The sequence below is a fragment of the Malania oleifera genome, chromosome 13, assembly GCF_029873635.1.
Source record: "Malania oleifera isolate guangnan ecotype guangnan chromosome 13, ASM2987363v1, whole genome shotgun sequence".
Taxonomy (NCBI): domain Eukaryota; kingdom Viridiplantae; phylum Streptophyta; class Magnoliopsida; order Santalales; family Ximeniaceae; genus Malania; species Malania oleifera.
In genome coordinates, this window is record NC_080429.1 from 10,146,896 (window position 1) to 10,174,855 (window position 27,960).

The 27,960-nt window shown below is 35.5% G+C and overlaps 1 protein-coding gene across 3 annotated transcripts in view; it reads right to left on the reverse strand.

Moving 5' to 3' along the window:
* Positions 1-2,334: 2,334 nt before the first annotated feature.
* The window catches only part of LOC131146977 (cleavage and polyadenylation specificity factor subunit 2), a 29,862-nt gene continuing 4,236 nt past the window's right edge, over positions 2,335-27,960 (reverse strand). For 2 of the 3 annotated variants that reach the window (XM_058096889.1, XM_058096888.1), the window contains exons 3-18: positions 26,115-26,211; positions 25,435-25,561; positions 25,216-25,331; positions 24,940-25,034; positions 24,699-24,850; positions 24,412-24,469; positions 24,211-24,318; positions 22,769-23,021; positions 16,020-16,204; positions 13,510-13,602; positions 4,752-4,850; positions 4,190-4,321; positions 4,066-4,110; positions 3,407-3,574; positions 3,060-3,134; positions 2,377-2,708 (exon numbers count right to left, since the gene is read on the reverse strand). In XM_058096889.1, coding sequence (XP_057952872.1) covers positions 2,607-2,708; positions 3,060-3,134; positions 3,407-3,574; positions 4,066-4,110; positions 4,190-4,321; positions 4,752-4,850; positions 13,510-13,602; positions 16,020-16,204; positions 22,769-23,021; positions 24,211-24,318; positions 24,412-24,469; positions 24,699-24,850; positions 24,940-25,034; positions 25,216-25,331; positions 25,435-25,561; positions 26,115-26,211 — 1,905 coding nt within the window. In that variant the 3' untranslated portion in view covers positions 2,377-2,606. Of the gene's footprint in view, positions 2,709-3,059; positions 3,135-3,406; positions 3,575-4,065; positions 4,111-4,189; positions 4,322-4,751; positions 4,851-13,509; positions 13,603-16,019; positions 16,205-22,768; positions 23,022-24,210; positions 24,319-24,411; positions 24,470-24,698; positions 24,851-24,939; positions 25,035-25,215; positions 25,332-25,434; positions 25,562-26,114; positions 26,212-27,960 lie in introns of all 3 variants that reach the window. The other variant, XR_009134517.1, reaches the window with a different exon arrangement.

Here is a 27,960-nt window from a genome sequence, read left to right on the forward strand (position 1 = left end):
CTCTTCTTGTCATATGCGAGGAAGAAAGGAAAAAACAAGAAGAAAAGTCATGTTCTCTGTATCAAATGTCATTAAGAATGAAATTTTAATATGATGAAAAATTAAGTAAAATTAAATATTAATGAGATATAAAATTAAACATATGTTCATCAATTTGTTATATATTTTTATTTGCTTTCTCACTTTTCTTAACAACTAAACATGGAAAATAGAAAATTTAGCATATTTAGACAAAGTACAATTACAAAACTACACTAAAATTTACCAAAATTTCGTAAATTCAAATCATAAGCCTTTAACTCTATGATTTCAAACATAGCATTATATTTAATAGCTCAAATTCCTACTACTAATTTAGTGGGTAAATTAGGACTATATAATACAAAGTTATATTAAATTTAATTTAAATCCACACTATGAAAATAAAATTTTCTTACAAACACTCTTAAATTTAGGTGATGCTAGTTTGATCTAATGACTTTTAATATATATCTAAACTAATTGACTAAATAAGTAAATCAGTCAATTAAATAAGAAATTTAGAGATCTATTTTTTAATTTTATTCCTAATAAAAAATAAAAAGACGAAATTCAACACTCAAATAGTTAAATTGAAACAATAAATTTTAGTATTTTATTTACAAATTAATTAAATAAATAAAACAAGAAATATTTTTATTTATAAATTGATTAAAAATAACAAGAAATATTTTTTTTTTTCACAGTTCCAAAAATTTATCTTTTTTTTTTTTAATCCCTCACCTTTCTTGTCATGAACCAAGACTTGCATTATATTACGACTTCTCAGGAAAATAAATAAATTAATTAAAAGTATAAGAAGTTCAACGGTTAAAAAGAAGATTTGGTTCAATTTCAACATGAAAGCCACTCGCAACTTCCAGAAAAGTCCGGTGGGATGAGGAAGCTGCGGTGGAGGGAGCAGGTCTCTTGAGGGACTTCTCGCCGATGGCTGACGCGACTCTGGCCACCACAAAAGCATCTCGAAAGGGTTCGCCGGAAAATGGAAGCCGGCGAAGCCTTCAGCACTGAGGAGCCTCAATTCCCCCTCTTCCGTTGCTCTGATTCTTCTTGTTCTAATTTCAGTTTGAATAACTCAGAAAGCAGAGCAGAGTTGAGTGTATAAATAACCAGAAGAGAAACTCGATGGTCAAGTAAATTTGGAATTCCAAATTACATTCCGTCAGTTTCCAAATTACTAAATCTGGGTTCCCAAATTACATTCCGTAAATCGGCGGCAATAGTCATTTTTGTCTTTTCAATTTTACGGATTAAATCCCCAAAAAATTTTATGGTTATTTGCACTATATTTTCCTTTTTAAGGAAATCGTGAAATCAAGAAATGAATAGTGACGCTTGCATTTGGTTAGTCAAACTGCCTTCTGTAAGGATTGAAATTACACTATGGGTTAGTATATTTTTAAATATAATAAATTAAATTAATTAATTATTATTATGATTAATAAGATTAGAAAATTAAATAGATTGATAGGTACGCTCATCTAGCTCATTTAATAAATGGATTGCTCATTTTTTACCCATATGATAAATTGGGTATGAGTTGCAATTACCACCTCTAATTATCCTTAGTCTATTTATTATAAACATAAAGGTAAAATGAATTTTGGATTTGCAAATTCATAAAAATACATAGGAGGGTTTAGTTGTGAAAAATTATTTTCATTTTTTATTTTAAAATTTCTAAAAATTATAAAAATGTTAGCTTATTTTTAAGTTGTTATAACTTATTCTAAAGGTAGAAAATAAAAGATTTATTTACTTGCAGAAATTAAGTTTTATTTTTTATTTCTAATTTTTCAAATAATTATAAAAAGAACGCCTCTATTTTTATTTTTCAAAAATTAAACAAGAAATCAGGAATTTTTAAAACTAATAATATGCGTTCAACCCTCAACAAATTTAGAAAATTGAAAAACAAGACTAATTGAAGCAAGGTGAAATGAAGTATTAGATGAAACTAGTTGATTTTGTCAGGCAAATTTTTCATTTAAAACGTGAAATGAAAGATTGTGTTTTGCACTAATGCACATGTGAGAACATTTCATGACAATTATAAAATGCCTTCCAAACCAGAACAATAATATCATTTATGACTGGCACAAGGTATTATATATAGGGCAGCATTTTAAATAATGTTGCAAGTCAGCTGAGCTTACCCTAGAATGGCCTCGCTCATACAAACTAAAATTTACCTAAATTGTGTTTAAATATATATAATGCAGGCTTTAAATTTACGTAAATTCAAATAGTATATAATAAAAATTACATTAAACTTCTTTCAAATCTTGAGAACTCTGAATCTGAATATCCAGGCTTGGGATTTAAATCAAGAGGCGCTTCAACTCAAATAAGCTTGCCATTATCATGTCAACATACAAAATAAATAACATTATGTCATGTAATGACAACATAACGTAATATAATGTAATTTAATTTTTATATTTTACGATGTACACAAGGATTTACCTCTCGGTCATTCAGGATGAGATTTAAATTTTGCCAAGAACTTGGAAAAGAAAGGGGCAAAATTGATCATAATCGGAAATGACACAATCAAGCAGCTACGATCAAAGCAAATAAAACTGCGAATACAAATACTCCCGAATCTTATAATACTCCTCCGATAAAGGTCCTTCAATAACAATTTGCTGAATGCCAGCACCACCACCCTGCAAAATAAATAAGTTTATAAAAAAAAATATTCAACAGTCAAAGAGGGCGTGGTTCAATTACAACAAACCAATATAACTCACCCATATATATAATAAAATGAAAGGGGACAAAAAGAATTACCTCACCATGTGTTTGGGAGCATGGAATTCAGAGCTTGAATTTAGATTTGTCTGGATTTGGTCAAAACACGGCACGAGGTTGTATTGAGTTTCTTCCATATTCACACAAATCCAAATCTATACCCGAAATCCATACTTCCAGACAGTACCTCAATGTTTGGGTTCTATTTTTCAAAAATAGCCTAGTTCTACAAGCAGTTCTGAGAAATCTTAAGAGAAATTGCTCACCTTCTGGCTTGCATCACCAACCTTACGCAGCGTCACATACTCCCCACATCGCAAGGCTCCACCAGCAAATTCTACCTGAAACATACATCAAATAATTAGGTCCTCGTGAGTCGAGAACTCCGAACAAATGTTCAAGAATGGGCTCATCATCAGAAAATTTGAATAATTTTTCATGCTTATATATTTGGGAAGATCACAATTAAGATTGTAATAACCAAAGGATAAAGGATAAAAAAGCAACCAAATGGCAAGCACATTGAGAATGATTTACTCAATTGCAAATGATAAAAAGAAATTTCAAGAGCATTGTGTCAAAGGCATTTAGAGCTTGCATGAAAGAAAACTACCTGGACACCTTTGCTTGCTAGAAACTGCTTAAAATCTGCCATCTTTATATCACCAACAAATACTGTTTTATGTGGTGGAGCAGGGGTTGACATAGGAAGCAAACTAAGCATACCACTCTCCGTCTTCCCAACTTCAGCATCAACCCAAGCTATTTCATGATCTCCAAGCTGTAACACTATCACCACATTAGAGAGAGAGAGAGAGAGAGAGAGAGAGAGAGAGAGAGAGAGTTTCTGTACACATTTTTATAATTTTGACCAAAAATTATTTTTACTCAAATCTTGAAATGTCACTACCTATTTCATGGGAAGAACAACCTACCCATCAATTCCCATCCTAGATTCTGCTGTTTCAATATATGAAAATGTTAATCTATTAACAGGTAGCAGGAGTAAGAATGCTAAACAGCTAAATTCACAGGAGATGATACCATGATACACTTCAAATGCATTCTTCATGTTTCTAAACACCAAAAAATTGTCTACGAGTTTCACTCAAATTTTTTCGCTGCCTTTTTTTCTTCTATCATTTATTTTCCTTCTAAAACAAGTTCAAGCTTGTGTCAAAGAACTCTAAAATGAGCTGGATACATAGATACCAAATAAATTTACAAGCAAATACAGTACGAGGCATCACATGTAAATACTAACAGGCTTACCTTCCTAAAGAGCACATTACTCATCAGCTTCTCTGAGAGTTGCACCTACATCGAATATATGGAAAAATTAATCCTCTTCTCCAAAGAAGTTGTCACCAAGATGTCAAGTACATCTTGAACATACCTTGTAGGCACACATATCAGAGGTGACGTCGATTGTTTCTTTTATTTGTGGAGCATAAACATGAGGGCAAACATGTTTCAAGCAGTGTTGCTTCAAATGCTCAGTGGCCTCGGCTGATCCATGTACCAAAACCTCCATTGAAAAAATGCATTACCATAAGACTATTTGGTAACTAAGTGAAATATCTCTTGATTAATTTATATAATCTTCAAAGAGAATAGTAATAATAAAGCATCAAACCGACTTGTTTTGAGGCTATGTCAAAAGCAGATTGGCTTGAAACATCTCTGTCTTGACACATGTGAATATGCATTATTTTACAAGCATGAACCTTTCCACACATGCAAACTTGAGTAGCTGATTATCATACTGTTCAAACTGGGAAATAAAAATGAGGAATTGTGCTGTGCAACACACTTGCAATGCATGTGATTGGATGGTCATATGACTGCAGTGGCCCCATGGCAGATATAAAAGCTGACTGCTGCCACAGCAGAACCACTGGCTTGCATTACTTGCCAACCCTACACATTGATTTCAGTAACAAAAAGAATCACCATACAAGCTTTAAGGGTGCCACATGGGCAAGAATTGACTTGATTGAGCGGCCATCAGAACGGCCTTCAAAATCCATGTAAACCAGCGAGCACTTCACTTGTACCTGAAATAGTAAGAACATAGTGCAAGTGTAAAAAAAAAATAAAAAGTTCTACAAACAGTAAATTTTATGACATTCACAGCTATTATTAAAAATATGTAACAAGTGACTGCTCTATTCATACCACGTGCTGGTCAGGCAATAACTCATCAATTAGACGGCTTGTTAGAGAGAGAGTCTCTCCCTTCTCACTAGGAAGGTGCAAGCCCTGGGGTTGATCGTGAGTTCTTGGAATTTTAGTATAGATTGGTAGAATCAAAGGAAGTTTGAAGTGGAATCTTGTTGCGGCTTGGATTTGTTTCAGGTTGCAACTTTGGATTTTGCCCTCGGGGCAGATTATCTCTTTCCCGCCCATGTTAGGATTCAAATTTTGAACCCCCCCCCCCCCCCCCTCATGCACGATGGATGGTGTTACAGCGGACATGGTGCATGAATCGGTGGATCAGATGGAGAATGCGAAGGAGAAAGTTGAAAAGGCTCTAAGATTCATAGAGTTTAGAGGTGGAGACCGGAAGGTTTGGGCTCTGAGGAGTGCGCAGGATGTTCTAGAAGAACAGAATAGACTTAAGAAGAACCTCGAGATGAAATTCCAGCAAACAAAAGCCAACCTCACCCCGGGGAAGCCATGGAGATCATTCAGGACCATCTGGGTCAGAATGCATGCGATTCGGATGACGATGGGAGAAATGGTCCCTCAAGGGGTATGGGTTTGGCAACTCCGATGGTTCTAAACGAAAAAATCATGGAAGTTTTAGGGCTTATGGAGAAGGAGGAATCTCCAAAATGCATGGATGAAATGAAATGGCCAGAGATAGGGAAGTGACTCTAGGGAGATGATGCACATGAATGTCCTGGTGACAGGATAGATGAGGCTGGGAATCCTGCTGAGGTTGGAAAGAAGGAACAAAAAGAAAGAACAGTAATGAGGCATAACAAAATGGTACCCTGGTTGGATTTGTTTGCCAATAACAGGAAACCGGAGGCTTGTACCCCGATTCCTTCCTTCCTCTCGGATGGTCGGGGTGTGAGGATGAAGCTTTCAGATATGACTAGACCTGAAGACTCCTATCTGAAATGCTTGGTAGGATACTTTGTTGGGAGGTTCCTGGGAAGCAATGCCTGAGCACAATAGTAAGCTCGTGGAATGCTGAAGTCTCCTGTACAAAACATGTGGATGGATGGGTTGTCTTCAAATTCCAGAAGGAGGAGGAGCTCGATAGGGTTTTGCAGAAGGCACCCTATGCTATCAAGGGCAGGACTCTCTTTATTAAGAGAATGCCTGAGAAATTCCAGTTCGGACCAGGGCATAGAACAACCCTACCAGTATGGATTCAGCTGCGAAACCTGCCAATAGAAATGTGGACCCCAATGGCTCTAGGAAGGATCTGTTCGGAAGTGGGTAAGCCACTCTGTGCAGACAAATCAACCATGATGCAAGCCAGGATCTCATTTGCTCGAGTCCTGGTTGAAGTGGATGTGGCAAAGGAGGTAAAACATTCTGTCAAGATCATCATGCCAGATGAGGAGGAAATAAACCAGACAATTACATATGAAAACTTGCCTAGCTACTGTACCCACTGTAAGTATGTGGGGCATTCTATAAGTATGTGTAGATTCAGGAAACAAAATAGAAGAGCTGTTAGTTCAAAGATGTATGTGGCTAAATTGCCTAACACAGGGGCCAAAACTGCAGTCAGGGATGAAAATAAGGAGAAAAAAATAGTGGAAGGGGAGGAGAAGGTCGATGAAGCAAATGAGGACCAGAATCAAGGAGCCAAAAAAGAAAATGAATATGAAGGTGACAGAGTCCATGACCCCTCAATCAGGCCAACTACATGGAGAGCTCAAGTTAAGGAAATCCCTAGCGATATGGCCAATGAGTTATTCCCAGAATCAGGCTGGGGGGGTGATACAAGTGCTTCAAGGTGTGTGGGGCAATCTGGGGGGGCTAGAGGAAATATAGAGGCAAAAGAGGTCATGGGGAGGGAGGTTGTGAATCAAAAAGAATCCAATTATCCTATGTCAGAGGGTGAAAGAATTGTGAAGTCATTGAAGGGCTGCATTCCTTTGGCTGGCCAGGCTCAGTCTTCCGAAAACACACAGACACAGGCTCGAGACAATACATCTGGGCTATCTCGAAATGAGGTCCCTCTGGTGAGTGCACAGCAGGCTAAGGGTGCTCAGGTTGGTGGCTTTACTGTTAAAAGAGCTGAACATGCTAGGAGAGAGGAAAATGATGGCTTCACAGTAGTTAGAGGTAAGAAGAACAGCAAGAATGGGGTAGGGCAAACATATCAGAACAGGAGAGGGGGGCCTGGCTCCCATCCTAACCAATGAAGTTAGCCGCATGGAACATCAGGGGCTTTAATAGGCCCCTGAAACAAAATGGGATCTTTGATCTCATTAAGAAAAATAAACTGGACATGATAGGAATTTTAGAGACCAAGTTATCTGATGATAAGCTAAAGGGGATGATGAACAGAAAATTCAAGGATTGGAAACAATTAAACAACTTTGAGGCACACAGGGGAGGGAGAATTGTGGTGTTGTGGAACCCACAGACAGTGCAAGTCTTAGCACATCAGATAAACCCTCAGGCTGTACACTGCAGAGTTAAATGTCAAGTCACCTCGAGGATGTTTGTTGTGACCTTTATTTATGGATTCAATACAGTGGTGAGAAGAAGGGAACTGTGGAGTGACATAATTCATTATGGAAGTGGATACTTAGGACCGTGGCTGCTGAGGGGTGATTTTAATTGTGTCCTAGATGCTGAGGAGAAAACAAATGGAATTCCTCCTTTAGATTATGAGGTAAAGGTCCTCCTTTAGATTATGAGGTAAAGGACTTCAGAGAATGTCTCAATGAAGCTGGGCTATGTGACTTAAATTCCACTGGGTCCTTTCTCACTTGGTCCAATGGAAGAGTTTGGTGTAAGCTTGACAGGGTGATTGTTAATCAGGGCTGGCTAATGGAAGATTGGAATGCTCAGGCTAGATTTCAATTCCCTGGTGTTCTCTCTGATCACTATCAGTCTGGTTTCTATGTTTGAACCCCAGGAATTGGGTAAAATCCCATTCAAATTCTTTAACATGTGGACTAATCATTGTGACTTCCAAAAAATTGTTGATCATGTGTGGGGTATGCACTATGATGGATACAATCAGTTCAGGCTGGTAAAGAAGCTGCAGGCTCTGAAGATCCCATTGAAGGCTCTTAACAAACTCCATTTCTCTCACATTTCAGCCATAGTAGAAAGTGCTTCTGCTGAATTTCTTGAAATTCGGGAGAAGCTGCACAACTCTCCCTCTTGTTCCACTCTGCAGAAAGAGCTGATTGAAAAAAGGAGAGAAGCAGTAAGATTGGAAGAAGCTAACTGGCAATTTGCAACACAAGTGGCCAAATGCAGATATCTAAAGAATTGTGATAGAGGAACAGCTTACTTCCATGCTATATTGAAGAGGAACAAAACAAGAAATCATATAGCATCAATTACAAACTTGAATGGGGAGATAACTGAATCCTATGAGCAGGTGCCAAATGAATTTGTGAATTTCTATAAACAGTTGCTGGGGCAGGATCAGAGATACACCAGGATTGATGAACAGATAATCAGGAAAGGCCTAGTGCTGAGTGAGGAGAGAAGAAATCAAATGATTGTCCCTATATCAGACCAAGAGATAAAAGAAGCCCTGTTTAGCATTGATGATGGGAAATCTCCTGGTCCAGATGGCTACTCTTCGGGGTTCTTTAAAAAGGCATGGAGCACAGAAGGGAGGGATGTGGTGCTAGCAGTGAAAGAATTCTTTAACTCTGGAAAGTTATTGAAGCAACTGAATCATACAATTATTGCTCTGATACCCAAATCTAGTCACGCAAGCAATGTAAATGACTTTAGACCAATATCCTGCTGTAATGTGGTGTATAAAATCATTTCAAAGGTGATTGCAAGAAGAATCAAGCCCTGTCTTGAGGAGTTGATTAACCCAGCTCAGGCAGCATTTGTTAAGAAAAGAAGTATGGCTGAAAATATTCATCTTGTCCAAGAACTAGTAAGAGGTTATGCAAGGAAAAGAATTACTCCCAGAAGCTTACTCAAGGTTGACTTAAGGAAGGCGTTTGACACTGGCTTGGCCTTTCCTGGCAGATATGCTAAATCACTTGATGTTTCCTCAGGAAATGATCAATTGGGTAATGGAATGTGTAACTTCCACCTCATTTTCCATTTCAGTAAATGGAAGGCTATTTGGGTACTTTAAAGGGAAAAAAGGGTTAAGACAAGGAGATCCCCTTTCTCCTCTCCTCTTTGTCATAGGCATGGAATACTTGTCGAGGCAATTGAAAACACTGGAAGACGAATTATATTTCAGATTTCACTCAAGAAGTGAGGAGCTGAAGATCTCTCACTTAATATTTGCAAATGACTTGATGCTGTTCTCAAGAGGAGATGTTACCTCAGTTGAGTTCCTAATGGAGTGCATTAAATTATTCAGCAGATGCTCTGGGTTGACAGCTAATAACATGAAATCGAGTATTTATCAGGCAGGAATTAAACAGCAAGAATTGGAAAAGATTTTGAATCTAACTGGTGTGAACCTTGGGGAGTTTCCCTTCAGATACCTGGGAGTCCCTCTGCTGGCATCAAGATTGAATTCAGCTCACTATGGTCCAGTGGTGAATCGAATAGCAAACCTACTGAAGGGCTGGATGGGTAATACACTATCTTACGCAGGAAAGTTGGAGGTTATAAATTCAATAATACAAGGGATAGAATGTTTTTGGTTGGCCATCTTCCCCATCCCTCTGAATGTGTTAAATCAAATTGTGAAACTCTGCAGAGGTTTCCTTTGGGGTGGGAGGAAAAAGCCGCTGGTTGCATGGAAAGATATCTGTCCCCCCAAAACAGAAGGGGGCTTGGGAGTCGTTGATTTGAGCTCTTGGAACAAAGCACTGCTAACCAAAACCTTGTGGAACATACATTCGAAAAAAGACTCTTTGTGGTCAAAATGGATGCATCATGTGCATTTGAGCAATACATCCATCTGGGAAGTGACAGCAAAGAAAGATGACTCCAATCTCTTTAAGAAACTGCTGGAGATTAGAGATCAATTGATGGAAAAATGTGGAGATGAGAGAAATGCGACTGAACTGATGGGAAGATGGGTAGCCGACAATCACCAGTGCTACGAATTCTGGAGAAACAGAAATCAGATTGTGCTGTGGGCTAGAGAGGTCTGGTATAGTGCTATCCTGCCCAAGCATGCATTTTGCCTCTGGTTAGCAGTGAAGGGAAAACTCCCTACTTGTGACAAAGTAACTGTAGAGGGAATGGATCATAACTGTACTTGTTGCAAAGCTGGTCCCGAGACCCTTGAACATTTATTCTTTAGATGCAATTTCACAGCTGGGGTATGGAAGAAAATCAGAGAGTGGCCGGGCATAAGGAGGGAAATGAATACGATAAAAGCTGCTGTAAAATGGCTGCATAAAGAGGTAAAAGGAAATGGATTTTGCTCGGTTGGAAAAAGAGTTGGTTGGGCGGTTATAGTATATTCTGTTTGGCATTTCAGAAATAGAAGTAGGTTTGAAGGTCATACTATTACCGCCTGGGAAATGGTCCCATTGATACAAAAACAGATTTATAAGCCGTATTTGATAAATTTGGTATAAATACTTATGCTTAAAGTTTAAAGAATGAAGGAGGTACTTGAGATGTAAAAGAAATGTAACTGTTTTTTCCTGGGAATGCCCAGGTTATGATGTTTGTACTTTCTTGATGTTTTTTGAGTACAAGCCAATTTGATTGGCCATTAATGGCCCCTGGGAATGCCCAGGTTCTGATGTAATCTTTGGACACATGCACTGCATTGTATGTTGGGAACTTGTTCCCCTTTGGCCTGGGAATGCCCAGCGGAGCTGTAATTATATATTTGATCAATATACTTTTACCTTTGATAAAAAAAAAATAACTCATCAATTAGAAGGCAGAAGAATGAAGAGATTGTAAACATTTTTGATATTATGAAAGCATCAGTTGAAGACTTCTGTAATTGCTTAAATAAATAATTTAAGACAGTTTCCACAACACTAAAATCAATAAGTTGAGATGGGTTCAATTTTGCAAATCGGCGCATCACTTCATGTTCTAGGATCATCGAGAAATGCTCCATGACCACTTAAATCAATAATTTGAGATGGACTCTATTTTGTCAGACACAGCTTCATGTTCTGGGATCAAATTAAGGAGAACAAAATGTAAGCCTAATGGTTAAAATGTAGAGCAAAATACACTTTCCAATCCTGAACTTTTGACCAAGTTCCAACATGCTCATTAAACTTTCAATTGTTTCAATGGTCTCCCTAAACTTTCTCATTTTAATCTTTTTGGACCAAGGATTCTTAGCCTTGATTTTTTTTTGTACTTTTTTTTTTTTTTTTAACATGCCCAATTTTTCTTGGGGAATACCTTAATCAAACTAGGAGAATTGATTAGTTGTAGCATTTGTTCCAAATTTCTTATGACTAAATGATGCCAAAGGCAATATGACCTTTTACACTTAACCCATTAGCCATCAACAGGACTATACATAATATAATTTATACTTTCTGCTTCTTATAATGCAATTTTGATTTTCTCAAGAATCGAGTTAGGGACATAGCGGATCGATTAATTTATTATGTTTCCTAGTTGCATTTTGATTTTATCCAAATTTTGTTTGGGAATATGAATTGAGTTTGAGGGCGAGCCTTGACAAATGATAATGATTCATTCCCCCAGCATCTCTCTCTCTCTCTCATCAATCTTCAAGATAATTTATGTGTGTAATATCTTCTCCTTCTCCCTCTAAACACAAGAGAAAAATAGGCATGATGTGCAACAATAAAATCATGATTCACGACAATAAACATTCTAGAATCCAAGGTTGCCACATCTTCAGAACACATACATTATCATCTTTAAGTAAATGATCATTGTTAAAATCCCAAATTTGAGCATTACCATGTAACACTGAAATGAATGTATTCGACGACCAGTTCTTGAATACGCAAGCAAATAGTTATGAAATACTAACTGAAAAATCTGAATTGGGTATACCTCTCACACAACAACTACTACTACTGCTACAAACAACAACAACAAAGCCTCAGTCTAACTAGGAGATGTCAAGACATAAGTGTTACAGCTTGATGTACATTGTTGGTCCACAACAAATAGCTTAAGCTTTTAGGCAAAGTGGTAACCTAACGTTGTATCAGAGCTGTGGTTGCCAAGAGGACGTATGTTCTACCCTTGTTGCCCGCATTTATTGTTTGCTTGTGAAGAAATATCTTATTCCCTGTAATGGGTGTTGTTTACAGTTTGTTTCTCTCCACATGCAATTGGGCTGCACAGGTGGGAGAGTGTTAAGGCTTGATATACGTTGTTCGCCAACAACCTAATAGCTTAAGCTTTTAGGTAAAGTGGTAATCTAACAAAAAGAATCTGCTAGTCTCCTAGATCTAGAACAACATACTGTAAAAGTTGAACTTCCATCAATTCCTTTCTTACATCCAATTTATTCTACATCAAAAAGAATCTACCACTCTCCTAGATCTAGAACAAAATACTCCAAAAATCGTAAGTATTCGATCTTTTTTTAAATGCACAAATAATTGAATTAGAGAAAGAAAGAAAGAATACAAAAAAAATAATAATAATAATAATTACAATACAGCTCTGATGAAGCTAAACAATCCAACCCCACTGTAAATCTGCCATTGGCATATGATGAAAGAAGCCATTCACCAAAGAACACAAAGACGTAAGAAATACCACTCTTCCCTCGAGTCGAAAGCAATTTAAGAAAACTAGCCACACCCTTAAAAATTCTAGCATTTCCCTCCATCCAAACACACCAAATGATAACCATAATCAAACACTGAAGCTTTTCTCTCCCTCCCTTTCCCAAACCCCTAAATAGCACAAAAAACTTCTAAAGAAGAGAGGCATGCCCAATTCTCACCAAAAATACCAAACGAATTACTCAAAAGAGCCCAAGACTTCGTGACAGTATATGAACAAAATGTTAACAAGTCTCCTCACTCGAACTGTTCTTTAATGCTGTTTAGTTGTTGAGGAAGTGTAGGAAAAAGTAAGAGAGAATAAAATTTTGAGTGATTCAGAGGATGGCTTTTGAGCCTGTTAATAATTTTGAGGGCCCAACTTGGGATTTTATATTGTGGACCATGGCTAGGCCTTTGTGCAAGATACTTGCCCAGCCCAGCTCATTGCCACCCCTAATGTGTGTGTGTGTACAAAAATACCAACCAATCAACACAACAGTCACATCCCACATATGTGGGAAAAAAGAAAAGAAAGAAAAAAGGAATAAACATTAACAAATAAGAACAAACACAAACCGCCTAGTTGTAGAAATTATGTAGTCAAATGTAGCACCCAAATTGATAAAACTGCAAGCCATTTACCATAATATATCCACTGCATATGCATAATGGGATGCAATAGGAAATATTATTAAGACACCTTGTGCCCCACCTCCAAAACACCAAGAAAAGGAAAAACATTATTTGTGCATAAATTTCAATCTATGGGTCATTTTAGCTTTCTCAATGGCATGGCTAAAATAGCATTGAAAAAAATTATAGCCAGTATTTGACTTACAGTTAATTCAGTGGATACAACTTTTGATGGTGCCGCATTGAGTATCAAGCTAGCAGAGCCTTCATCAAGTTTTCCATTGAGATCCCCACCAACCTAAATAGAGAATAAACAATGACATACAAACAAAATTCATCATAAAAGCCAAATAACAAATCTTAACAAAATGCCGCTCATCCAATTGAACTTCCCTGGTAAATAAATTACAGAAAAGATGACAGGGAAAAAAAGTGCAGTAACCATGTGCTATACTGCTACCGCATTACAGTTGCACCACCAATGAAAGAGTGGTACATGCACTTTGGCAAAACCCCAGCAAGTTGCCAATAGCTTTTCTTACAATCAACCATAAATTGCCAAACTCTCTCTTTCATCAAGGGAAGAAAATTCTGAAAATTAACAACTCAAAAGTAGTAACAAATAGCATTTAGCTTTAGCGCAAACAATGGTATTGTGGTTTTCTCATCTCCATAGCTATGGGCATCACATAGCATCTTTTAAATGAATGATTAGAAATACAATTTTTAACTATACCATTAAGTTGTCTCCATGTTTTGATTAAAGGGTAAAATTCATCAGCACCCCCGAGAAAATGCAATGTACCCAACGTGTACTGACCATGAGGACTTTACACCCCCTGCTGGATTACTAACAGAATTTTGAAAATGCCTCTAAACCCCTTCTGGGCTTTGGAATAACCTCCTCAGCCACTAAAAACAAACTGTTTTCAGTTAGCTTCAAAAAATTAAAAATTTAAATTTAAACATCAATACTTAAAACTTAAATCTAAATACTTAAATTTTAATATTTTTTGTTCATTTATGTTTAAATTGTAAATTTATTTGATTTATTTTTTCCATTTTTAATTTTAATTTAAATTTACGTGTTCAAACCACACTTGCACTCTTTTTAAGCTTATTTTTAAGATGTAGACTTATTTTTCCCAATATTAAACTTAAATTAAGAACTTATGTTTGAATAATTAATAAAGCTAATACTTGAAAAAAAAAAATTCTAGTAATGGTTTAGAGGAATTTCCAAAAACATAAGGCATGCAGTGTGCTAGAAAACTCAAGAGGTATAAATCAATTTGCCATTTACATTTAAATTTTTTCCTCGCTTCTTTGCAAGTAATCCAGAAAAGTTATATCGAACAAGTCCAAAAGTGACTGCAACCCCAGTAATTTGGCGACAATTCTGCAACTCCATATTACCATTAGAGGGCATTTGGTTTGTAGCATTTCGAGGAATGGGATGCTCATGAAATCCCATTCCACATTTGTTTGAATACCAAAATATAACATAACAGGCATCCTAACATTCCTCAGAATGATGAATTCCCATAAAACATCGGCAACCCATTCCCACCCTCCTCCCCCATGGGTAAGTTCAATGGAAATCACATTAATCCTACTTCATATAGGACCAAATGCCCCTATAATATAGCATTATTACATGCTATTATTATATTCAAAAATAACAAATTATTAATAAAAATGGAATTAATGTTGTTATTATGTTATAATAATATAATATAATGGTTAAAATTCAGAGACCATATTGCCCCAAGTTTTTGGTTAATTAGATTAGTAAGTGTTGACTTTTTTTATAATTTATGATTTTGATAAACATAATTAGGTACAACTCATAGTAGGTTTTTGTGTTGAAAATGCAATTACTCTTCATATAATGATTATACGCATGTCAAGGTCATAATTCTCATCTTCTTAAAATGCTTACTAGGATTCCCATGTTGAACTAAACATTGATATGGGCATCCTACGTACATTCCTATAAACTTACAATGCGAACCAAACAAAAATACTCCATGAGACAGGCATCGCATTTCCCGGAATGAAATTCCCAAGAATGTCATTCCGTGGGAATATTTTTTATGTTCAAAACAAATGCTCCCTTAAAGTGCATATAATTTATAATTTATATTCCAGCATTCAGAGTAAGATGCCCCTCAATTAACAACCTCCATATCTTAAATCCTACCATGTCAGTTCAACCATGTGTAATATGAATCCTTTCCACCATTTCACAAAATTCAAAGCAATAATGTTAAAAAGTTGGAGGTTTTTTTTTTTAAACATGGTCTAAATTATATCAAGTCCAACCCTGCCCCATCTTACAGACTCTAACATCTATTAAAATAAGTAAATAACATAAATATTTCTCCCCAAGTCCAAAAATAACATAAAATAAATTTGGAAACAAAGATGTGCTCTTCTTATATTGTCAAGGTGAAATCACTGATTTGAAAACCCAAATTAAGAAAAAATTTAAATCCAAATCTTCATTGATTCAGAGGATGACTTATGCACAAAGGCTGGGTTCAACTTTTCACCTTTTTGAATAAGATGCATTCTTTTGCTAAATCATGGCACAACCACATGAACCAAACCAGCAGCAACCAATGAAAATAAAGTTAGCCAATCATAAAACACGCCCACCACAAAGAGAAGCGCATTTTGTAATGAAAGAAAAACATTGTAATGGAAACTTACAAGCATGGATGCTTGGTCCGCGTCTTCTTCCTTGAGTATGTAATCATCTGGATTGATTACTTCACCGAAATCATCCCATTCAGAGGAGTTCTCATAAAAAGGAAACATTGGGGCAACACTAGTTGAAGGCGGAGCAAATCCATCAATGAAAATGTCTCGATACCCACTAGAATGGAGACCACCAACTGCAAGTTACAAGTACATGTGATTTAACAAGAAGACAAGGAAAGCATAAGCATTAAATGAACCCCACAGTTTGAAACGGAATCCTGTTTTTGAAACTTCTCACAACTATTATTCAAGGCACATACAGCATTTAAGCTTCATAAAAAAAAAAAACATGCACAAAATGTGCATCTACTTGAATAGTTGAAGTAACTATCATAAAGGAATGAAAAGAGACAATTGTAACAACTGATTACACAACTATATAAGAGTATGGCATCAAGAGTACAGATCAATCAAGTATTCAAGCTTCACTTCATATACATTGTCAACACAGATATACTACAATACAGAACCAGAGCAACTCAAGGTAGAACGGGAGAAGAATGCTGGATCTGGGAGAAGGGAAATGTAGTAATATATTCTACAAGAAGCTTTAGGAATGAGCGATACCCAATGCTATATGAAGATATATACAACCTCTGTGGTAACATGAGAAAAAAAAAAAAAGGCAATGCTGAGTTGAACAGTGGTGGTACTGCCACTTCTGTAAATTAGGGCCAGAAAAAGCATATGCTTAACACATGCATCAAGAACTCCGTTTGTTATGAATTAATGTGGTGTTTAGTTCACTGGAATATAGGAATAATGGAAGCACAAAATTCCAGTTCAGATTCCATTCCATTGTTTGGCTGCCTAAATGTAGGTGGAATGGCAATTCTCCCAACAGCTTGATATTTTGGTATATGGAAGGAATTAGAATAGTGAATCAAAAAAAAAACACAGCAAACCCCACTGTTTCAGACCCAATAAACTCAGTAACAATTGATAAACAACTTCACAGAGCATCAAACAACCATTCCTTGGGTACCGCACTACCATAGACGAGGTGAACAACTCACCGACAAAGACAGCACTGCCACAGCCTCACAACTAAACATATGAATGCTACCACGGCTCAAAAAAACTCACAAAGAAGCCTTCACAAGCCTTGAATCTAGGAAGGAAAGCCATGGGAATGGTGTTTTCCAGCAACGGCTGAGGAGAGTGGGGTTTAGATTGGATCACACTCTGATACCATGTTGAGTAATTGGGTAAAATGGAAGACCTAAACTCAATGATAGGTCTCTCCCTCTATTTATAATATATGTAAGTACGATAGGAATGACCATAATACCCTTACTAACTCAAATTTATTACTAACAAGTAACACTAATAATAGTAATGCTAAAAGACTAAATAACCATTAACAGGGGCAAACCTAAAACAACTTGGAACTGGATAGTAACTAAAGATTTAATAACTCTTCATTTGTCAGATGTCATTGCACAAGATCATGTAAATTGGTGAAAAAAGATTCATATAGTTTACCCCACCTAGGGTGACGTAAAGCTTGGTTGTTGGTGTATTACTAAAATATTTAATATATAATAACAAACTATAAAATTTCATATTTATTAATATTTCATACTAAATTTGTTAATATCTATGTAATATCACATCATGATTTTTAAATATTAAAAAATTTCTTTATCAATATATTATATAAAAGTATAGAATTATATGCAACAATCATATCTAACAATGTACTCTACCAAAATATAAACTGCTATACTATTATTAAAATATTGTTTTAAATTAAAAAAAAAAAAAAACCTTTACATGGCTCTCCTAATGCATGTGTGTGATGTGTGCTACAAGTGGTGAGACCCCTGGTCATCTTTTTCTTCATAGCTCTATGGCCTAAAATTTGTGGAACAAGCATTTTGGATTGTTTGGAGAGTGTTGGGTGTGCCATAGTTCTGTGGAGGTCTTTTTGCTAATCTTTCACAGCTTTTGGGAGGTATCAGGAGCCAAGGACTTTATGGTGCAGCGCAGATCTTACAACTTTTCAGTGACTTGGTCGGATAGAAATGTTCATATTTTAGAGGTCCCATTTCATATAGGGAGTGGAATAAAATTTCATGTGATTCCGTAAACATGAAAATTCCATAATTAATCGGATTTTTTCGATAAATAGGAAATGCCACGGGATGGAAATGAGGGAATGTCAACAATACCTGGGTTTAATCATATACAATTTGAAGGATTTTGTAGGTTCATTGATCAGGGCTTAACAGAAGAACTTCACACTTTATTTGATTTCATTTGGAACAGAATTGCTTTTTACGCTGCGATGTGGGTTTTTTCACCAAGTTGTTTTGGCAATTAGAATGAAAGATTGAGCTTGGAAGTGACCAATGAGGAAAAGACTAAAAATAGGAGTTTTATTCACAAAATTAGAGTCCTTGAAGTTAAGATGGCGTTAGAAAAGATGAAAAGTGGAAAATCTATTGGACCAAACAAAATACCAATTGAAGTTTGGAAATGTTTAGGCAATAAAGGAAATATTTGGTTAACTAATCTATTCGACATTATTATTAAAACCAAAAAAATGTCAAAGGAATGAAGAAAAAGTTGTTAATACCTTCATATAAAAGCAAAGGCAATATTCAAAACTACAACAAATATTGTGGAATTAAGATTATGAATCATACGATGAAATTATGGGAAAGAGTTATTGAACATAGAATAAGACTAGAAACGAGAATTTCAGAAAATCAATTTGGTTTTATGTCTGGGAGATCAACAAGAGAAGCTATTCATTTTTTAAGTAGTTTAATGGAAAAGTTTAGAAAAAAGAAGAGGGACTTACATATGGTTTTTATTGACCTATAGAAAGCATATGATAGAAATATAGAATGCATAGAGAAGTTCTTTGGTGGGTCTTAGAAAAGAAGGGGGTATGTAGTAGATATACAAAGATCATTAAGGATATGTATGATAGAGTGGTGACTAGTGTTAGGACTATAGGAAGGGAATCTAGAGATTTTCCAGTCACAATAGGTGCATATCGAGGTTCTACACTTCTACTATGAGTCCTTATCTTTTTTACTTTAGTGATTGATGACCTTACCATTAATATCCAAAATAAGATCCCTTGGTGTATGTTGTTTGCAAATGATATTGTGTTGATTGATGATAGTAGGAGCGGAGAGGAATCTAAGCTAGAACTTTGAGAACTGCATTAGAGTTTAAAGGGTTTAGGATAAGTAGAAATAAGACAGAATAATGAAATGTAATTTTAGTAATATAAGGAGTAGTAGTGGAAAGAAGGTTAAACTTGATAATCAAGAAATTCATAGCACTACTAAATTAAGATATCTTGGATCTATTAGCAAGTCGAAGGGAAAATTGAAGAAGATGTGGTACATAGAATTAAAACAGGTTAGGTAAAATGGATGAGTACATCAGGTGTGTTGTGTGACCCTTAAAATTAAAATGAAAGTTTAAAAAGATGGCTATAAGGTCAGCTATGCTTTATGGTTCCGAATGTTGTGCAACTAAGAAACAAAATGTACAAAAAGTAAAAGTTACTGAAATTCGAATATTAAGATGGATGAGTGGTATAACATTAAAAGGTAAAATAAGAAATAAGCATACACTCAATAATTTAGGCATAGCGCCAGTCAAAGACAAGAAAAGGGAGGGGCGGCTTAGATAGTTTTTGTATTTAAAACGCAAGCCTAGTAGAACACCTGTGAGGAGGAGTGAATTAGTTATTGTTTCTAGCATGGAAAGGGGTAGGATAGGCCTAACATAATTTGGAATGAGGTAGTGAAGAAGGATTTAATAGTGTCCTTAATATAATAGAGGAAAACTCTTTTGATCGGTGAATTGGTGAAAAATGATTCATGTAGCCGACCCCACCTAGTGGGACTTCTTCTTGTTATTGTTTTGGCAATTAAATTTCTCTAATACTCAGCATGATTGGAAAGTTTTGCACTACAACAACAACAACAAGCCTTAAGTCCCACCAGGTGGGGACAGCTACATGAATCCCTTTCCGCCAATTCACTCAATCAAGAGGGTTTTCCTTTATTAGAGTAAGGGCTATTAATCCTTCCTCACTACCTCATTCCAAATTATTTTAAGCCTACCCATATCCCTTTTCATGCCAAAAACAATAAATAACTCACTCCTCCTCACAAGTGCTCTATGAAGTCTGTGTTTCAAATGCCTAAACCATCTAAGTCACCCTCCCTTATCTTGTTTTCAACTAGTGTTATGCCTAAATTACTGCATATATGCTCATTTCTTACTTTTTTTAATGTTAAACCATTCATCCATGTCAACATTTGCATCTCAGCAACTTTTATTTTTTGTACATGTTTCTTAGTTGGCCAACATTATGAACCATAAAGCATAGCTGATCTTATAACCGTCTTATAAAACTTTCCTTTTAATTTTAAGAGTATTCTACGATCACACAACACACCTAACGTACTCCTCCATTTTACCCAACCTATTATAATTCTATGTGCTACATCTTCTTCAATTTCCCCTTCAGCTTGCATAATAGATCCAAGATATCTAAATCTATTAGTGTTATTAATCTCTTGATTATCAAATTTAATCTATTGTAAGGTTTTGCACTCTTAAAAAAAAAAAAAAAAAAAAAAAAACTTGGTACCAGAGGTTTGCAAGATTTCTTATCAAACTTGTCTATTCTTTCTTCTCTTAATAAAGTTTCTTACTGCTAAAAATAAGTAGAAATTATTAGTGTAAAATAAATAATATACACAATATTATATATGAAATATTATTATTTAATTAATAATATTATAAATAATTACTCATATGTTATTATGATATAAAAAATATATTTTTAATGAAACAATATTAACAATATAACAAATATATTTTTAATGTGATAATATTAATACAATTACATTTAAAATATATTTGTTATACCATAACAAATTTTCTTCAAAAAACAGTTCTAAATTAATATTATTACTTGAATCCATATTTTAAGTACTGAAAAAGCAAAATTATTTAACAACAAATGAAAATAATAAAACCGTAGATGATACTTTATGATGAAGGAGTTTGTTTGTTTATTATATATTGTTATATTACTTAATATATTTGATCATGAGTTCTTAAAATATTAAAAAAAAATTAAGTTTTTACTTTTCAATTTATTATATACACATGAGGATACAATAGTAATTTAATGTAAATTTGATTGCATTCCACTAGTTTCATTGCATAAAATAAACGTTTAAATAGAATTGACACAGTATGCTAGACTAGATTCCTTACGATAACCAAAGACTGGAATCAGTATGTTATTCTGTTCCTTTCTCTATTCCATTTTTATCTCAACATTCATTTAACGGACCAAAAAAGAATTTGCCGAGAAAATGAGCGGCACAGCAAAAATGCAAGGAATCCTCATAAAAAGCAATATGGTATATCTTCAATTGCAGAAGCCAATCAGCAACAAGAAGCTGAAGTCACTAAATCAAAACCATATCAAATCATGGCAATATTCAAAATGGTAAAAATCACTCATAATAATGACATGAGACACCTCACGCCCAAAAAAGCCTGGTGTCATTACAAATGCTATATACAGCTGGAAAAATGAGGACACCACGTAGACTTTAGAAACCGCCAATCCTATTGTGCCATGTTAGAACTTCTGATGCAAGTGGGACCCATTTCACCCACAATCTGTGGAAGTGGGACCCACATTTCTCTTGTACTTGGTTCTGCTTCCGTGAAAAATGCTGACACAGTGTAATAAGTTGCATTATAAATCCAATGTGGTGCCTCCGTGCCTTGCAAGTTTTTCTCCTAGACTAGAACCCCATCATCCATTTTTATCATTGGAAATGGCATTTCAAGGAAATGGAACTCTGCTACAGCAGAAAAGCATACAAGAACAAGGCCATATATTATTCTTGTGGGTGAACACCAACGGCATTACTTTATGAGGTGAGTTATTGAAGTTGGGTGCAACTTGCAATATTTGATTCAGGTGCAGCAACAAGTTTGAAGTGAACAGGAAAAATAACAAATCAACTTTATCATGTTTGATGACACAAACAAGTGGGATAATAACATATTTATTTCAATACTTGAAAGAAGTTATTGAGGGCAAATATCAACCCAACCGCAGGTGCTACACCCAAAAGTCTCCCCAAATGTGGAGGTAAGACTGCACACCATACCCTCCCAAACCCCTGATATGGTGTGGGAACTTTTAAGCTGCCACTTGACCTAAAAGCTTAAACTGTGAGGTTGTGGGCCACCAAAGAGTATCATGCCTTAAACATTCAATGGTTTCAACCCAACATGCAGCACTCCCCCACACATGCAGCATGATTGCAAGTGGAGAGATAAAGAAACAATAAACACCACGCATTACAAAGAATGAGCTAGTTTTTAACAACCATACAACAAATGCTTGCAACAAGAGTAGAACTCATGATCTGCAGGTGACCATGGCTCTAATACCACATGAAGCAACTACTTTATGTAAAAGCTTAAGCTGCTAGGTTGTGGGCCACCCATGTACACTCAATGCACTGGGTATTGCATTTAAGCAGAAAGATGTTATTACGACTTAATCCAAACGAAGGCAAGTTCCATTTGACGAAACATGAGTGTTATAAGTCTAAACCAACTGATAATATCGGCTTTCTAAGGAAAATTTGCAGTTGAAAATTGCTAAGGAAATTCAAAAATAGTACCATCTGATGAAGCATGAATATTGCCACCATCAATGACCATTGGATCGCTCAAATGATTATCAGACCCATGAGATGCTTTCAATTCTTCTTCTTTGCTAAGACTAGCTTTTAGAGCTTCCTCCATTTTTATTCGGTTTTGCTCTTCTTCATACGCGGCCAACTCCTCCCCAACCAAAGGAACCCTCTTGGACATCATGACTTTAACAGCTTTGGGAGGTGGATCTGCTTGAAGCATTCGAGCTAATGTAGCAAACTACACGTTCAGTTCAAGATATCAGCACATATTATTAAGGCATAAAATAAAACAAAATTCAAATTGCATTACATCAAATGCTAACAAACAACAATGATTGAGAATAAATTAATAATGACAGCAATCATCGCACACTGTATGAAACATGCTAAAATGTTGTATTTAAGATCACAATGCTATATCTTTCAAAAATTTCTGACGTCCAAGGAAAACATTAAACATCAGAAAGAAGATGGATTCAGAAACTATACAATAAAAATGTAAACAAATTGGGAAAAAGAAAAGTTATCTGCAATGCCCATTAATTACAATAGCTAGTCCAAACACAAGGGATGGACCAAACAGATATAAAGCGAAGAACTTTCATTATGTTGAGAGCAAAGTTCAAATATTAATCTCCATAAATCTTCCACAGGCAGAGACATAAGTTGTCAAGGACATGCATGCACACACAACTACATGTGCATTCGTTTCCGTGATCAAAGTAAATAAATCATAGTAAGAATATCTTCCAGCAAATATAAATACAACACAGCAATTTATCAGTTGTGCAGAATTAAGCGGATCTAATATTATCTACTCGACCCAGCAGCGAAACCAATCCAGTTGGATTTTCACACAAAGCAAGCAACAACCACTCATCATTTGAGCATCACTCAACTAAACATTACAAACATAGCTAACTTGCAATAGAATTTCTTAACGATGACAATAATCTCTGTTTTTGCTAAGAAATTTTTCAGTGCCAACGATATCTTTGATCAAATGCAATGAGTACAGGGCCAAGGAAGCAAAAAAAAAAACACAAAATTTTATTTTATTATGCTTCATTAAGTTCTAACCAACTAGGACAGTTTTTTAATAGACTACTCCTGGAAGCTCTTTTCCAGCAGTGGATAAGGACATACCAGTTAGTAGTTAGAACCAATAAATTGCAATACAATACCAAAAAGCCAACAGACCAGTAAATACAATCGAGAGTCTCCAATCAGCCATGTCCAACTCAAAACCAACTTTTACGTAGCATGAGATGGTGACAACTAACAATATGCATCTCCAAATCTTAAAGCTGTTAAATAACGCATGCACCTCAAAGAATCATCATGAAACCAAACATTTTTCATAAAACTAAAACATTTTTTATGCTCAGAAATCAGGCTGAAAAATTACAGCAACCTAGAGAGCATACCTGGCCTCTTTCTGTAAAAAGCACAAGATTCTTGACATCAGTTGCCCATTCAACAAATATATCATGAGAGAAACCCACTTCTAAGCTCGCCATGGAAGCCAGAACAATCTATGTAATATGCATTAGTCCATGTCATTGAATATATAAATGAATTAATACATGTTTGGAAAATCCACTATTCACAGTAGATTGGTCTCTGACCTTTGGGCCATCTGGAACTTTCTCAAGTTCACCCTTATTGATTAAAAGTGTGACATGCCTGAAATATTTAGTATAAATGTCCAGTAAATATCTCTTCCAGCTAAAAAACAATTTTTTTAAAATCACATCTAGCACAAAAAATTCAAGTTAATACTATGAGTAAAATTTAAAATTAAATATGAAGATATCTAGAGCACCAAAAATCTAAGGCTCCAGAAAAAGGCAAAGCAATATTGAGTACCACATAAGATCTGAAAATGCTTTTGTAAAAAAAAAAAATCACTTACTTCAAAAGAAAAGCATTGTCACGGGTGTGTTCAAAAGACTTTGCTATTGAATCACTCATCCACTCAAGGAAACTCTTGACAAAATCAACTGTGCTTGATGCAACATACGTGAGAAAGAAGATGGGATAGGACAAATGATTCTGTGCCCAGTACTGCAATTCTAACCAAAACAAAAATCATCTAAGAATTATTAGATAGTTACTACCATTACAAAAGCACCAGCAAGATTTAACATTTTGACCTGTTCCAATATTAGAATAAGTTCCAATACTCGGCCAGCAGTATCGACAGGTAGTAATACATTTCCATCCGCATTAAGAGTTTTCAATATGGCATCTAAAAACACAAAGATGTTACAAGATAAAAAGAGACAGGTTAGCTGTTGCAGAGTATTAAAGTATAAATGACTAGGTGAGTGAGCATACAAAAGCACACATGCATAAATTATTTTGCCATAAAACCAAAATTATATCGTATACAACAAAGAATACTCAAATCCAAAAATAAAATGCAATACCTAAAAATTCTTGGTCCCTCTGACGTCTAGGAGGCTGATTTTTTAAAGCATTATAGGCATCTGTTATTAGCACAGCAGGCCGAACAAAAGATTCTAAAACAGTTCCATTCAAGTGCCTAGTAAAAATCACACCTACAAGTGAGAGCTCTTGCTTCTTTGCGTCAAATTTACACTTATCAAAAGCTACACTGAGCAGAAAAAATTGATAGGAAGATTTACCTTTCTTTGCGATGGTTAAAGTCAACAGCATATATAACATCCTCCCCATCTTTTGTTATCTTCCAGACAGTACCACCCAAAAGATGCCCAGCAACATGAGGAGCAATGACAATTCCTTCCCCTTTGCCTGGCATGAGTTTCAACATTCAAGGTGATAGAAACCACCCAATCAAACAACAACCACAACCACCACTCCCAAAAAATAATAATAATAATTCTTCATAAGAGAGTGTAACTGAAACATTTATAAATCCAAGCAACACAAAACCCACAAAAACACCTATAGATTTCAGGTACATTGGACCATGTGTCCTACCCTATGTAGAATGACAATATGGTGGCCTGAAGCCCAGCTGCACCCAAAGCTAAGCCAAAGGCAGATTGGATCAAAATAGAAAAAACTAAATGGGAAAAAAGTTCATCCAGATTGCTTTAAAAACCAATACAGTTTTGACATACTCAATCAGCTCAAGTTGAATCTGTCTAATGCATAGCCATCTTTGTACAGCATGTACATCAAAAGACTACAGAAAATGTGAAAGACTCATGGACACTGCACCAATGGGGCATCCCAGGGGATGTAATGGAACACCCTCCAAACACCACCACCACATGTTCCCCTGGGAAAGGGAGGATGCACATGATGCTTAAGCATTAAATAGATTTGCAAAAATTCCTACCAGATAAATGATAATTCTGAGAGTACGTAAGTCTAGTCACATTTTGAAAAGCAGAATCAATATCATCCAGTGTAAACAAATCGAACTCAGAAACTTGCTGCAAAGCATAAAATAACAGTTAGATGTCAACATAACCCCATCAAATTACAAAGCTTGAGCACTTGCAACAATTAGCAAAATAACAAAATCTGTGAATAGAAGTTAAACAGCTTCCAACAACATTGATTAGAAAACAACCACACAAAACTACATAAAATAAGAATATGATGGCAGACAGAGCCTTCTCTCCTCCTACTCCTTACATCCCTTTTCTTTAGATAAGTTTTCTTCTTCTTACTTTCCTTCGCCATAACTTTTTTCCCCCATTTTTCTTCAACCCAGCCCAACCTTCTCCTTGGGAAAATACAGAATCAAGGAGAAGAAAATTGAACATACTGAAAAAACAGTAACAAAAGAAATCAATAAAAAGGGCTATACAAAAAGGGGGATGGATGCTGCCCAACTCATTATTGATAGGATACAAATTTAAGAATGTTGGCACGGAACTGAGGTAATTAAGTTTCTTAATAGAGCTTGGGTATGTGATGTGAAGTTGACTCAAGTGTGAATACCATTATTACCATAAATTCAACAAGTTGTCTTCTATAAAATCATATTAAGTTAGATCCTGCGACAGGTAAATCTTTCTTATCATTACATACAATATCAACTAGAGAAAGCTAGACAAGTGATAAGTATGCAGTTAGCATATGTTATTGGGATAATATTCTTCAACCTAAGCCATGTTTGAGGAAGGAAGGAGATAAAAATGGCCAAAAATCAATTTGATTTGTTTTCATCCCTAACTTGCCCTAATGCCCCGTTGCAAGAGAAATCATAATGCAACTACAACTACTCAATTAAACACAACCATAAACAAAATAAATATTCTAAACTGTTATAAAAGTAAATCTAATTAAATACAAACCCAGATAGCACCAATAACAGAAGTCAGAATGCTGATAAGAAAAAAAATGGTCATTAACAATGAATCAGTTACTGTTATATGGAATGGTCATTAAACCAACCATGTTATATGCATCAGAATTTTCCGCAACTAAGAAACAAAACCTCCAAAAAAATAAGTGTGGCATATATGAGAATATTAAGAGGGATAGGTGGAGTAACAGTAACAGAAAAAATAAGGAATGAACACATTTGAGACAATTTAGATACAGTGCTGTGGAAGATGAGAGAGATACAACTAAGATGGTTAGGATACTTGCACAATAGACCAAATAAACACTCCACTGAGAAAGACCAATTTAATTGATGTTAGAAGCTATATAAGGGGGAATGGCAGACCTAAAATAACATGGACTGGGGTAGTAAATACAGATTTTGCAGCATTTCAACTCTCTAAGGATATTGCCCATAAAATGGTGGAAAAAAAGTACATATAGAGTAGCCACCCCCAACAAGTGAGATTAAAGGCTTGATTGTTGTCGCTGTTGTGCATTAACAATAGTGAATTAAAAATCCTGTGGAAAAAACGCAATTAAATTTCTTAGAAGAAAACTTGCTTCGACAATTTCTCTATCATTTGTAATTTCTGAAACAGGCCTTCAAGAAAACCGTGCACTCCAAAAGAGCCTATGGTGATATTCATTGTCAAATGAAATATAATCACCACTTTGACCAAGTTTTGAATCTTAAATGTCCATCAACTGAATAGTACAAAATAGAGGCGAAAAGATTGCTAATATATTGAAGTTAGCACATATTAGTTACAGATGAGCATGTGTCCAGAAAACTATCTTCAAAGCAGCAGCCTAAGATTTCATCTAGTAGCATTGTATGCTTTCAG